The sequence below is a fragment of the Bos mutus genome, chromosome 19 (genome assembly GCF_027580195.1).
Source record: "Bos mutus isolate GX-2022 chromosome 19, NWIPB_WYAK_1.1, whole genome shotgun sequence".
In the NCBI taxonomy this organism is placed as follows: Eukaryota; Metazoa; Chordata; class Mammalia; order Artiodactyla; family Bovidae; genus Bos; species Bos mutus.
Genome location: NC_091635.1, coordinates 33273964 through 33288454, shown reverse-complemented (window position 1 = coordinate 33288454; position 14491 = coordinate 33273964). Strand labels below are relative to the sequence as shown.

Genomic DNA, 14491 nt, shown 5'->3' with positions numbered 1-14491 from the left:
ACAGGAATTAAATCAACACCAACTCTGGCAACAGTCTATGCAATGAAAGTCACATGTTTACTTTTTTTTTTTTAACAGAATTTAAATCAATTTTATTTAATTTATGTATATATCTTATTTTTAATTAATTTAAATTTAAAATGAATTAAAATTTCTTATAAATGAATATTATATGTCATAGTAATATTTGCATTGTTTTGACCACTAAACCAAAAAGGGAACCATTTCCCGGAATTAATGCTTATTTCAAATACATCAGGTGATGTATCAGGCTCCACTTTCCCCTCTCTGGAGACATAAATCCTCTCAGGTGTTGTGATCCTCTACAACACTCTGGGCTGTTGGCTCCCTAGGCCTTGTCCTGAAAATTTTCTTGACTTTTTTCCTTTGTTGGATCATCTGCTTCCTTAATATGCTGGCTTTCTCTGTTATGATTTTCTGTCTGGTGTTTATGGACTGTATCTTCTAGAAGCTTCTTGAGAAAGGACGCATGAAGGGAAATAGTTGATACTATGTATCAGCCTGGGTCTAGTCAGGAGACTGAAACCACATCTGGGGTACTCCCTTCCCAAAGGCTGAGATTCCGACATACTGGAGAGACTATGGCTTGGCTGCTGGTGGCAGAGAAGTTCACCGGGTGCCCTGGGCTGCAGTTGGTGTCCACTGGCATGCTGAGAAAGCTTGCTTTACAGCAAATGATAGTGGGTCTTCTGTGTGCTCCTGGAGGCTTCGTCATCAACTGAACACAATACAAGCTGGGAACAAGAGGAGCCCCTTCATTTGCTACCTTGCAATATCTCTCCAAGTCACGTCTGACTCTTTGTGACCCCATGGACTGTAGCCTGCCAGACCCCTCTGTCCGTGGGATTTTCAGGCAAGAATACTGGAGTGGGTTCCCATTTCCTTCTCCATGAAAGTCACATATTTACTCTTTATAAAAGCAAAGTTATCAGTCACACAGGTCACAACTATTAGAACAGACACCATCACCTTGTTATCTTTATATAAGCAACATTAACAGTCTTCATCAGACAAAACTGGTTAAAATGGGCTTCCCAAGTGGCTCAGTGGTAAAGAATCCATCTGCCAATGCAGTAGCCGCACAAGACATAGGTTCGATCCCTGGGTTGGGAAGATTCCCTGGAAGAGGAAATGGCAACTCACTCCAGTATTTTTTGTTGGGATAATCCCATGGACAGAGGAGTCTGATGGGCTATGTCCATGGTGTCGCAGAGTCAGACATGACTGAGTGACTGAGCATGCATACGCTGTTAAATTCTAATACAGCAGGTGGTTCAGTGGCTAAGACTCTGTGCTCCCAATACAGAGGGTCTGGCTTCAACCCCTGGTCAGGGAACTAGATCCCACATGCCACATCTAAAAGTTCGCATACTGCAACTAAGATCTGGGGCAGACTTATAAATAAATATTTAAATAAATAAAGTTATCTGTTTTTAAAAAATTTGAGTACAGCAAATCTGGATAGCCCCTTGCTGTTATCATTTTAAAATTAAACTATGGTTTGGTTAAAATAAAAAGCTATCCTATGTAACTCACCAAGTTACTTAGTTCTTCAACTTCCTGGGCCAATAATACTATTTGCAAAAAATAACTGCAATTTGAGTATTATTACCAGTCCCTCTGTAGAAGCTAACAAAATTTTTAAGACTTCTAAGGCTTTTGCTAAGGGTAGACTAAAAGAAAAACAATCACAATTTTCTGACTGTACTTTGTCAACAATATAGGATGAGAGGAGGTCAAGCTTCAACAAAGAGTTGAATTAAGATGCAATCATTCCCCTTCCATACATACACTCAAAATAACTGAAAGTGGGAACTCAAACAGCATTTGTACACCCATGTTCACAGCAGCATTATTCACAGTAGCCAAAAGCTAGAAGCGACCAAAGTGACTAATGACAGACACATGGATGAATAAAATATGGTACGTGTAATACTACTCAGCCTTAAAAAGGAAGGAAATTCTGATGCTACAACATGGATGAATCTTAAGGAATATTATGCTAAATGAACTAAGCCAGTTACAAAACAGACAAATATTGTATGAGTCCACTTATATGAGATTTCTAGAGCAGTCAAATTCATGTAAACAGAAAGTAGAATGATTGTTGCCAGGGACTAAGGGAAGATGTAAATGTGCAGTTATGGTTTAATGAGTATAGTTTCATTTTTGCAAGATGAAGAAGTTCTTGAGAGGGATCACAATGATGACTGCAAAACAAAGTGAATGTACTATACACTCAAAAATGGTTAGAATAGTAAATTTTTTTATGTATATATTTACTACTCCCTTCAGGATCACAGCCTTGTCATGGCAAAGGGGCTTGCATAACTCAATGAAGCTATGAGCCATGTCATACAGGGCCACCCAAGACAGATGGGTCATAGTGAAGCGTTCTGACAAAATGTGGTCCACTGGAGAAGGAAATATCAACCCACTCCAGTATTCTTTCCTGGAGAACTCCATGAACAGTATGAAAAGGCAAAAAAATATGACACTGGAAGATGAGCCCTCCAGGTCAGAAGGTGTCCAGTAGGCTACTGGGGAAGAGTGGAGGGCAATTACCAATAGCTCCAGAAAGAATGAAGTGGCTGGGACATAGTGGAAATGACGCTCAGTTGTGGATGTGTCTGGTGCTGTAAGTAAAGTCCAATGCTGTATAGAACAATATTGCACAGGAACCTGGAATGTTAGGTCCATGAATCAAGGTAAACTGGATGTGGTCAAGCAGGAGATGGCAAGACTGAATATCAACAGCTTAGGAATCAGGGAACTAAAATGGACAGGAATGGGTAAATTTAATTCAGATGGCCACTATACCTACTACACGGGCAAGAATCCCTTAGATGAAATGGGATAGCCCTCATAGGCAAGAGAAGAGTCTGAAATATAGCATATTTGGGTGCAACCTCAAAAACAAGAGAATGATCTCAGTTCATTTCCAAGGCAAATCATTCAACATCAAAGCAATCCGAGTCTATGCCCCAACTACTGATGCCAAATAAATTGAAGCTGACCAGTTCTAGTAAGACCTACCACAGCTTTTAGAACCACTCTGATGTCAGAAAGTGAAGAGGAACTAAACAGCCTCTTGGAAACGAAGATCATGGCATCCGGTCCCATCACTTCATGGCAAATATTAACAGAAAGGGAAAAAGTGGAAGCAGTGACAGATTTTATTTTCTTGGGCTCCAAAATCACTGCAGATGGTGATTGCAGCCATGAAATTAAGACACTTGCTTCTTGGAAGGAAAGCTATGACAAAACTAGACAGCATATTAAAAAGCAGAAATATCACTTTGCTGATAAAGATTCATATAGTCAAAGCTATGGTTTTTCCAGTAGTTGTGTACAAATGTGAAGAGCTGGACCATAAAGAAGGCCGAGCACCAAAGAACTGATGCTTTCAAACTGGTACTGTGGAAGACTTTTGAGAGTCCCTTGGATTAAAAGGAGATCAAACCAGTCAATCCTAAAGGAAATCAACCCTGAAAACTCATTGGAAGGACTGATGCTGAAGCTCCAATACTTTGGCCACCTGATACTAAGAGCCGACTCACTGGAAAAGACCCTAATGCTAGGAATGACTGAAGGCAAAAGGAGAAGGGGGCAGCAGAGGATGAGATGGTTAGACAGCATCAGCAACTCAATGGACAGGAATTGGAGCAAATTCCAGGAAACACTGGAGGACAGAGGAGCCTGGTGTGCTGCAGCAGTCCACGGGGTGGCAAAGAGGTGGACATGACTTAGCAACTCGACAAAAAGAACTCATTTACTACAATTTTAATGAGGGTGAAGTTCAGTAAAGGAAACCACAAAGCCCAGGACCTGCCCAATGAGATGATTCTGGGAAATTTTACCTTCTACTTTAAACAAGTAGCACAGCACTATCCTTTGAGGATAAGAGCCACCTAAAAATAAACCAACCCTCAACAAAACTCAATGGATAGAAGCATGCAGATTAGACAAATTTAAAGAGAAAATAAATAAGGGGAAGGTATAAGAAGAAATAAAAAAGTGGATGGAAATTTCAGAATGAACCTACTCAGTATTCAGCCCCGGGAAATAAAAGACCAGCAATACAGAAGACAAGGTAAAAGGCAGAGAAAATAAAGTAAGAAAGTCTAACATATGTTTAAATAGAGTGCAAGAAGAAGACAGAGAGTAAGGCAGAGGCAATATATGCAAAGACAATGGCTGAGAATTCGAAAACTGATGAAAACCAGCAACCCACAGATTTAAGACATCCAATAAATTCCAAGCAGAATAAATCAAAATATTTCAACCACTCACAGAAATATGCATACAGATGTTTATAGCAGCTTTATCCGTAATGCTAAAACTTGGAAGCAACAAAGACATCCTTTAGTAGGTGAACAGACAAATAAGATGTGGCACAGGGACCTCCCTGGTGGTCCAGCGGTTAAGAATCTATCTTGCAATGCAGGCATGCAGAGTCGATCCCTGGTTAGGGAACCAAGATCCCACGTGCCTCAGAGCAACTAAGCCTGAGCGCCACAACCACTGAGTCTGTGCGCTGCGATGAAAGATCCACATCCACAAGGACGATCGATCCTGCCAAAATTCAGACCTGACAGAGACATACAAGCAAATAAGTCTTTAAACTAGGGGCGCGCTGCAGTACACGGGGTCGCAAAGAGCTGGATACGACTCAGCGACTGAGCAACAACAGCAGCCAGACAGTGAAATACTACTCAGGGCTTTAGGGAAAAAAAGAGCTTACACACCATGAAAAGACACAGAGAAAACTCAAATGAATATTACTAAGTGAAAGAAGCCAATCTGAAAAGGCTACATATTGTATGATTCCAACTATTTCAACTATATGACATTCCAGGAAAGAGAAAACTATGGGGACAGTAAAAAGCTCAGTAGTGGGCTAGGGGAGGAGGCAGGGATGAACAGTTGGAGCATAGAGGATTTTACGCCAGTAAAACTTTGTATGATACTATAATAAATACATATCATTATATACTTGACTAAATCCGTAGAATATACACCACCAAGAGTGAACCCTAATGTATGCTATGGGCTTTGGATGGTAACGTATTGTCAATGCAGGTTCATCACCTCTCAAAATGTGCAGAGGCAGGAGTATCTGGGAAGTCTCCATACCTTCCACTCCATTATGTTGTGAGACTAAAACCGCTCCAAAAACGAAAATCTACTTACTTTATGTGTACGTTCATGTTCCTCCAAAATATTCAGGTGTAAATAATCCAACCTAGACATATCTCTCGTCTCTACACTGTAGTGCAGACTATCAAAGACAAAGAGAAAATCTCGAAAACAGGCAAAAAAAAAGATTACATGCAACAGCATGGCAGTGATAATAAAAGTAAAATGAGATCAAGGAAATCAGTGGACAACAGTAAACCATGTACTAAAAGAACATAGCAGGCCAACCTAGAATCCTAAACCCAGCAAAATACCACCATTCAAGAACAAAACTCCAAATAGACATTTTAAAGCAGACACAATGGGAAGACAATTACTGGCAGACCCACACTAGACAAATTCCAAAGGATGTATTTCAGCAAAAGAAAGAGTATTCCAGATGGAAGGTCAGAGATGTGAAAAGGAACGAACAACAAAGAAAATGGTAAACACAACACAGGTAAACATGTAGGTGAGGCTAAATGAATGTAACTAGAAAACAGACCCAATAAAATCTGTGTTCTTAAAAACGCACATATACAAATGGTTAACACGTGACTCTTTCATTTATCAAAACCCACAGAACTATACAACACAAAGAGTAAATCCTAATGTTAAACTAAGGACTTTCCTTAATAATAAAGGTATCAATACTCATTGATCAACTGTAACAAGTCTACCACATTAATGTAACACGTTAATAATGGGGAAACTGGAGAGATGGGATAGTAGTATATGACAACTCTGTACTAACTGCTCAATTTTCTGTAAAATAAAGTCTACTAATTAAATATACATACATGTACAATTAAATATAGAACAGCAGCATGTGAAGTGGGAGAGGAATAATGAAGTTAAAGGTTCAAGGCCCTTATATTGACAAAAAGGAGGGCAGAGGTATTGATTAACATCAATCCTTGATATAAAGAATCCATACTGTAATTTCTGTGGTAATAAAACAGTACATAACTTTCAAACTAGAAAAGAGGAAAAATGGAATGCTAAAAAACAAATAGCTGGCAAAATTTTGAGGGTGGGGGAAATAGAATGAGAATTTTATCTTTTATTATAGATAATAAATGAAAAAAATTTCAGTGGAAAGTAGAAGAATCATAAGAGAGATTTTGAAAGAAACCTAAGAAAAATTTAAAGCCCAAATACTTCCCCAGTGGCTCAGCAGTAAAGAATCTGCTTGCAATGTAGGAGACTTGCAGGAGATACGAGTTCGATCCCTAACTCAAGAAGATACCCTGCAGTAGGAAATGGCAACTCACTCCAGTATTCTTGCGTGGAAAATCCCACGGACAGAGGAGCCTTGTGGGCTACATACAACCATGAGGTTGCAAAAAGTTGGACATGACTGAGTGACGAAACAACAATACAAATATGTCATTACATTAAATGCAATTTCAGCCTAGAGTTTGGAAACTACATTAAAACAAGAAACATGCCTATTTGGATGACCACTGTTTTTAATTCAACTCTTTCCCAATTCGACAAGGATTTATTCAGTATATACAATGTGCTGAGCATTTGAACAGTCAGAAATAAAGGCAACATCCATGTTCTCAAGGAGACTAACAGGGAGAACAAATGTGTTACAATAAAGACAGGTCATCAGGTGCTAATAAGATAATACAACTAGATTGGTGAGGCGATCCAGAAAAGCTATACAGAAGGGATATCTGAATTATGCCTTGAAGAGTAAACTGAAAGTTCATGTGACAAATGAAAAGGAGCAGTGGAGGAGACAGCAGTACAGTCAGGAGGCCAGCCATGGTTTGAGCCAGCAGCACACAGCAGTGGGCGAGTAGACAGCAATCCAGGAAGCTAAAAAGTCAGGAGTTTTAACTCCACCCAGTAGACAATGTGAAGCCTTTAAAGTAAGGGAGTAAAACAACACTACTGGTATTTTTAGAAATATAACTGGTAGCAGTTTACAAAAAGATGAATGAGGTGGGAGATACTAACTGTTACAGTTATGAATGAGGAAGGTCTGGATTAAGGCAGTAGCAGTGGGGCAGACAAATGCTAGAGGAAGAAGAGAAATGAGCTGATACTTGACTACGTATGAAATGAGGGTAGAATTAAATAAATTTTAAAGTACAGACGGTCCCTGCCTTACAATCGTTCCATTTAACGATTTTTCAACTTTATGATGGTGCAAAAATGATACACATGCAGTGGGAACTACACTTCAAATCTTGAATGTTGATCTTTTCTGGGCTAGTCACATGTGACACAATCCTCTCTCACGCTGCCCAGTGGTGAGGGCAGCACAGCTACCAGTCAGCCATGCCATCCTGAGGGTAAGAGAACCAATACACTCTCAACTGCTCAGTACCCAATCATTCTGCTTTTCACTTTCGGAACAAAAGTCAACAAATGACATGAGATATTCAACACTATTATAAAACAGGCTCTGTGTTGGATGAGTTTGCCCAACCCTAGGTTAACGTAAGTGTTCTGAGCGTGTTTAAGGTAGGCTAGGCTAAGCTATGCTAGGTTAGGTATGTTAAATGTATTTTCAACTTCTGATATTTTCAACTTACAATGGGTTTATCAGGACATAAATAGAGGAAGATTTGTAAATGAAAAGAAGAGAACATAAAGGCAAACAAACATAACACTAAATATGAGAAGAGTCACTCCTAAAACTGGTCTACGTGTAGACTGTTTTTCAGCATTTATGCTTACTGACCATCTAACTATGTACTAAATGTAAACACCTACACATATTTTTCAAAACTTCCTGCACTGGCATGTGAAAGAGCTAACACGAGGCATCCATGACTGACAGCTTCTAGTTGATACACTTTACTACATGACAGGAGAAAGGCATCAGCTGGTTCAAGATCTTCTCAGAAGTCAGATGTGATCATCTGACTCACATCACATTCACAAATTTATAAAAGATAGGAAATGAGTTTCTTATTGTGCCAAAAGAGGGAGTCCCACTTTCCATGGTTCTCATTTTGCTCTTCTTTTCAACACCATCAACACACTTTCTATTCAATACAACTGAAACCAAGGACATTAATCAAAAAAGTAAGTTATAGTGAGGAATCTTAAAAAAAATACAAACATTTTCTTTGAACTTAAAGTATAGAAATGCTTATTCTGTTGCCAATATTTTGATATAGGCCTGCTGAGTTACAGATCTACTGACTGTAGTTTCACACTGTCTTACACAAACCACACCCATAATGCATCATCTACTATTTCCAGTTTCGATTTCTTTAAAAGTGAAGCAAGAACTTAAAAGATACTTGCCATGTATCTAAATGAAAAATTCTTCCAGGTTAAAAAAAATTCTCTTAATAAATTTTTATAGTTATCTCCTTATTGCTTCATTTTATATCCAGTCTTTCCAAGGTAGATAAATTAGTTTTCACAGAATCAACAATTCTTTGATTTTATGTCAATGGTTATCACAAGTTTGTACTGAGCCATATAATTATAACACAAGTGCAAGTTGTCATAAAGTGGTCCTTGGTGAGTCTATAAATCAACTGGTGGGAGCAATGAATGCACTGGGCATCAGTTAGCATGTCTCATAAAAAGAGAAGGAATGTTTATTAAGACTAGTATCCCTGTTATGAAAGATCTAAATTCACTTATTGCTTTTTTTGTACTTAGGACAGTATCTGGCACACAGAAAATACTATGGAAGTATTTGTTACTATATTAGCATTAAAAGTCAACTAGGTACAGATAAATAGTACACACAAGGGCAGAATTCCACCTCCTTTACAGTCTCCAGAATCACAGAGATGAGACTACCTGTATTTAAGTAGTCAAAAGGGGAGAGAGTAGGGAATATAAACTGCTAAGTTCTCATTGAAAACATATGAATACAAGGTAGTCAGTTTCACATTACTGGATTATCTAGCACTTTAAGGAAGAGATCTTAAAAAAAGAGCAGTGTTCACATGCCAAGTCAATAAGACATGAAGCAGTAGGTTCATAGCCCAATTAACCTATCATCTCAAAAATGCTAAGAGAATGGTTACAGGTCGTCCTAAAAAGTGGCAGCTAGAGTAGAGGAGGAAAGTCAATTACAGCTCCACAGTGCACGTCAGGTTCCTTCCCTCTATTACCCACTCACTGATGACAGAAAACATCAGTCTCTTAAACAAAATCACATGGCACATCCCAAAGTGCATAACAAATGCTTCTGTTTTACCAGTTATTATAAATTAAATATTAAATATAAAATTAATGTGCATAAATGCAATGTGAAAGAAAAATTTTAATTTGTAAATAACCTAAATATAAGCAAAGAGCAACTTAAATACTGCAAGCAATAAATGTGGCGGCATGGCCGTTTTCTCCTAGCCTAAGTTTCGTATCTAATTTGCAGGTGCAAAACCCTCAAGGCAACAGACAGAAGATCTACAATCACCAGGAAGTTCAAAGACTGCGGCTCCTTAAAACATCCTGTCCACTAGGAAAGAATCCACAGTGGCACCGACTTTCTTCCTTCTATGGACATCAAAAAGTACTGAAAATGTTATGAATAGTTAGGAGAAACTCGAGAGACAGCCACGCGGCTGCACCAGCCCCACTAGATGGCACTGTCACAGGAAAGCCACTCTGCTCTCCCACTTACACGGGCTGAAAGCACTCATGATCTCTGCAAAACTGAAAGCTGTCATCAACACAGCGACATCCTCACTGAGAAATGATGACCCATAATGAGGAGTTCCAGGCTTGAAGGAAGCGTCTATCCAAAAGCACCTTTCTTCCCAGGGCCAGGGCCACCGCCCGCTCCTATTTCAAATAAGCGGTCTGAGAGAAACAACGGCTTGCATGCTTAAGAAGTCCTACAAAATGGAGATTTTCTTTTTTCTCTTCCTAACTACACAAAACTAGAGGATAATTACTTGCTTTTTTTCCCCCCAAGTTTCTTTGCTATGGGTAAAAACTCTCCTAGTGGTCCAAGAATAACAGATTTATTGTAATCAATATACTTATCATGACTGGAAACTTCAAAATAACACAATTAATGATACAAAAACATCTGGATAAAAATGAACTTCTTTCTATATATTAAAGCAGAACTCCTATTAAACAGATTAAGTTTTTTACATCTCAGTTACATGATTTTAGCTGGGCCTGGGCAGCAGAATTCACAATGTTACTCATTCCCATAACTTATGCTCTACCCCATGGAAAGTATGCTTGGATACAGCTACCAGGAACCTAAAACCAGAAGGAAAGAAAAGCATTCTAACAAAGCCCAATTAGTTTAAAGTGTATACAATTTGAATACAAACTTACTCTTACACAGTGGGTGAGCATTTGAACAGACAGATTTGGATACAAGATTTTTACTGAATTACCAGCAAAAGTCATTATTAGGCAATCAACTGAATCAGAGATCAATTTAACACTCAAATATACTACTCAAGTACAGTTGAAGCTACTTCACCTAGATCAGAGAATTTAGACATGTAACTAAACATGTAACAACAGCCAGGAGCACAGCTGCTCTAAAGTGCCACAAAAGTCAGTTACTTAATTAGAGAGGCCAAGAAACCAAGAATTTTAAAATGTGTAACATATCCTGTGTTTCTATAGTGCCTTACCACAGATCTAACACAGCTCCCATCCCAGTTATCCTCTATCTATACCACACTCCCCTCTACAGTAAGGGCTTGGAAGCACTGTATTGAGGTGTCCTCCCTAACATCCTGCACAATGCCTAGGAGGCAGCAGATATTCAATGTCTATTGAATGAACAAAGACTATCAAGTTATTCCAGCCCACCAAAATTACGACACTCATCAAAGCAGTTTTTCTAACTAAACTTTGACAAACACCTTCTCCTTTAAGAAGCAACTGACCAAAGCATGAGACTAAGATCCAAGTTGCCATGAGAAATAATATTTCTTGGAAAGTACAGGAAGAAGTCAAAGATCAAAAATTCTCTAGTCTCAGGTCCAAGTAAACAACATCTTGGATTGGTGAAGATTTTAAATAAAACATCACAAATATATCTTACATATTGTACTAAAATCATAAATAGGTTTTATATTTTGTTCTAAAGCTCTCCTATCACAGCAGAGGGGTGAGGCAGCAGTTTCATAAAGATGCACAGGAAGCCATAACACTGCCCATGAATGGGGCCTGATCTTATGCTACTGGAACAAAAACAGTGAACAAGAAGGGAAAATAGGAGGAAAGGAAAAGGAGTCTGGGGTACAATCATGAGGAATCTGCTGAACTGCAGATTTGGAGAGGTGACATAGCAGAGGCATGTTTTTCAAAACTCTACACGTAACCATACAAAAAGCCCAGCGTGATGAAGCTATGCCAATACCTTTTCATTAACAGTTTTTGTCTGAGTGACTGAGGAGTTTTGACAAAATGTGGCATAGAATCGAGACACATCCTGTTAGTATCCTTGCAATAGACCCATGGGAAACCTCTCCCACATTAGAGGGTAAAAAGAAGTATATATTTCCATATAGAGTACCTTCAAGAGTACTGTTAAATGAGTGTAACTGATAGGATTTAAAAGTTCACTGGAACTGTGAGCCAGATCTTCTCCCCTTCAATGTATCTGTATGATCCATCCAGTTTGCTCTTTGTTTTTAAATGTGTTTAAAGTTGGCCATGAGCAGTGTTCATTATCATCATTTTACTCACCTTACTAACACCAACTCCAGTAAACCTGGCCTCTAATAATTCCTGCCGTCGGGGGTCCAGGCTATGCAATTCTTCCATCATTTCTACTGAAAAAGAAAAAGTAGGTTGTGAGACCCTAAAAGCTAAAACATGAAGAACCAATTCTTGGATACAACAAAATGCATAGTAACTATTTCGCAGAATATTCACATACAGGTAAACCTCAAATAAATAGGACATACAAGTAATAAACCACAAGGCACTATATCAAACAGTAATACATTTAAAGTTACAAAGTGGCTCAAAAGTCTTCTTCTGAGGGTCACTTATTCTTAACTAGTTCTAATTTGACTTTAACAGCAAAAAACCCCCTCAAATCTTTCATATAATCTCTGTAAAAGCTGAGCAAAGCCTAGCTTACAAAAAAAGAAAATTTCTTCTATCAACCTTTGAATTTAGGTAAGTACTTAAGGATACTTCCTTCCCAAACACACAGAAACTGGTTCTTAAACTAAAAATATGAATCATTAATAATAACTTCAAAATAATACAGCATGAATCAGAAGCTACTAATAACTTAAAATAACGCTATTATATTATGCCTCCTTTCTCTGAGGAGCATGAAAAAAGGAATTAATTACTTCATTTTAATAGAGAACCCATGGTAAAACCATCAACCTGCATCCATTCAGGAAATTAGTATGGCTCCATAACCACCCCTTTACAAAATCTTTCTCTGCCACTCCCTGGAGCAGTAGGTTGCTCTAGACATCTGCTTTTAGCACTCCTTCCAAGCAGGGAGGGGCAAGAGGACACCATTTTTAAACTCCTTCCACGACCAATTAATGCACAGGCTACTCTCAGCAAATACCTCCATCGTTTGCAAGAAATCAACTCTTGCAGAACGCACTGGAAACCGCCCAAATATTAAAAGTAGAAAAGGTACATATACCATTACCTACAACCCCTTTGAACATATTACTAAATAGCTACTGGAATGATTGGCATAATTTAAAAGTTCACTGAAAATATGAATTAAACATGCCCCTCTGCAATCTAACAACTCCACAATTTTCAGTAACAACCCCTACAAAGCCTCCAGTTTCATTTCCCTTCCTGGATTGAGAGCCTGGGGCAAAGAGGAATGAAAGGGTGGCAAATTAAAGTTTCACCCACACAGACAAGTGCAGGTTAGAGAGGGAATTAGGAAATTCTCAGAAGGGTAGAAAGGTATCTTAGAAAAGAAAAGAGAAAAAGAAAAAAGAGAGATTGAGAGAATGTTTCCCTAAGTGGCCTTCCTCGAGTCTCGCCCTGCCCTAATCGAGGCCGGAATGGCAGAGGTTGCAGCCTCCCTTCAAGCCCCAGGGTCTCTCGGCACGTTTCCTAAACCTCCATCCCCAGGCCTGGCCCGGAAAATGACGCCCCAGCGGTTATTCCATTTAATGTCAACTCATGTTAAGGAAAGATCCACTCAGTTTCATTCCAGCGGGGCCTTGGACTGGGATCCTCCCTGTAGCCCACAGCCGGAAAGCAGGACCGATGGGGCCTGGTCCCGGCGCCCCTCGTCTCCCGCCGGCTCCAAACTTTCCCCAACTCCAGGCCCACCTGTCACGGAGGGAGGGCGGGCCAGCTCTCGGGGGCGCCAGGGAGGCTGCCGGGGCCTCCAGCTGCCCGGGTGCCCCCCTCTCCCCGCCGGCCGCAAGACCCACTCCCAGGCCGGGGCCGCCTGGGCCTCTCCCATCTTCGACCCGGCCCCTCGGCGACCCGCAGCCCTCGGGAAGCCCCTCCCGCCTCAGCGCCGGGGAGCTGCGGCCCGGCGCCGGCCCTCGGGTGGGCCCGGGCCGCAGCCTCCTCAGCCGAGGGGGTCGCCCGGACGGTTAATACCTCAGGCCCGGCGCCCTCCCCCGCCCGGGGCTCAGCCTCTCACCTGCCGCCGCTGTCGCCGCCGCCGCCGCTCCACGCTCCTCCCGGGAGGGGCCCCGACCCGACCCGGCTGCGGACCGCTCTGCTCTCCCCTTGGGCAGGCCCGGGGCGGAGCCGGGGCCTCTCCTGAGCGCCGCAACCCCCCGCCCGGGCAGCCGCCGCCGGCGCCGGGCTCCACGAGAGGGCGGGCGGGGGAGGGGGGCCTCGGAGGCCGCAGATCCCCGGGCTCGCGTACAGAGCCAGGCGCCTGACGCGGGCCCGGGCCCGGGCGGCCGCGGGGGGCGCGGGACCGGTCTCCTGGCGCCGGACAAAGGCCAAGGGAGGCGCAGAAGGGCCCAGGCTCGGCCGGGAGGTGGGGGCCCGCTCGGCTAGGGGCCACTCGGGTGCGGCACGGAAGGCGGGGGGGTCGGAACCGCTGGAGCCCAGGACCCGCCTCCGGCCCCTTAATCCGGATCGGTTCGGTCCGGATTAGTAGTGATCGGTGTAAACACACTAGTGAAACCGCGTGTTTCCTCGCGAGATTTGCACGGTTGGGAGGCAGGGGGGGGTCCTGGGGGGGGGTGGGGGAAGTGCCGACAGTGGGGGAGGAGGGGGAGGGGACGAGGAAGGTGGGGGGGTCCCCGCTGCCCCGGCGCCCCGCCTCCTCCAATCAGCGGCCGGCCTGCCGGGCAGGGGTTAACCAGGGGACCCCGCGCAGGCGAAGGAGGCCGCCGCCTCGCCGGGCGGCTGAGGGCGG

General features: G+C 41.9%; 1 protein-coding gene across 4 annotated transcripts in view; it reads right to left on the bottom strand.

Annotated features, from left to right (window-relative positions):
• The window catches only part of TLK2 (tousled like kinase 2), a 124571-nt gene extending 110324 nt beyond the window's left edge, over nt 1-14247 (bottom strand). For 2 of the 4 annotated variants that reach the window (XM_070390023.1, XM_070390025.1), the window contains exons 1-2: nt 13760-14246; nt 11854-11939 (exon numbers count right to left, since the gene is read on the bottom strand). In XM_070390023.1, coding sequence (XP_070246124.1) covers nt 11854-11934 — 81 coding nt within the window. In that variant the 5' untranslated portion in view covers nt 11935-11939; nt 13760-14246. Of the gene's footprint in view, nt 1-11853; nt 11940-13759 lie in introns of all 4 variants that reach the window. The other 2 variants (XM_070390026.1, XM_070390024.1) reach the window with 2 other exon arrangements.
• Between the last annotated feature and the right edge of the window lie 244 nt (nt 14248-14491).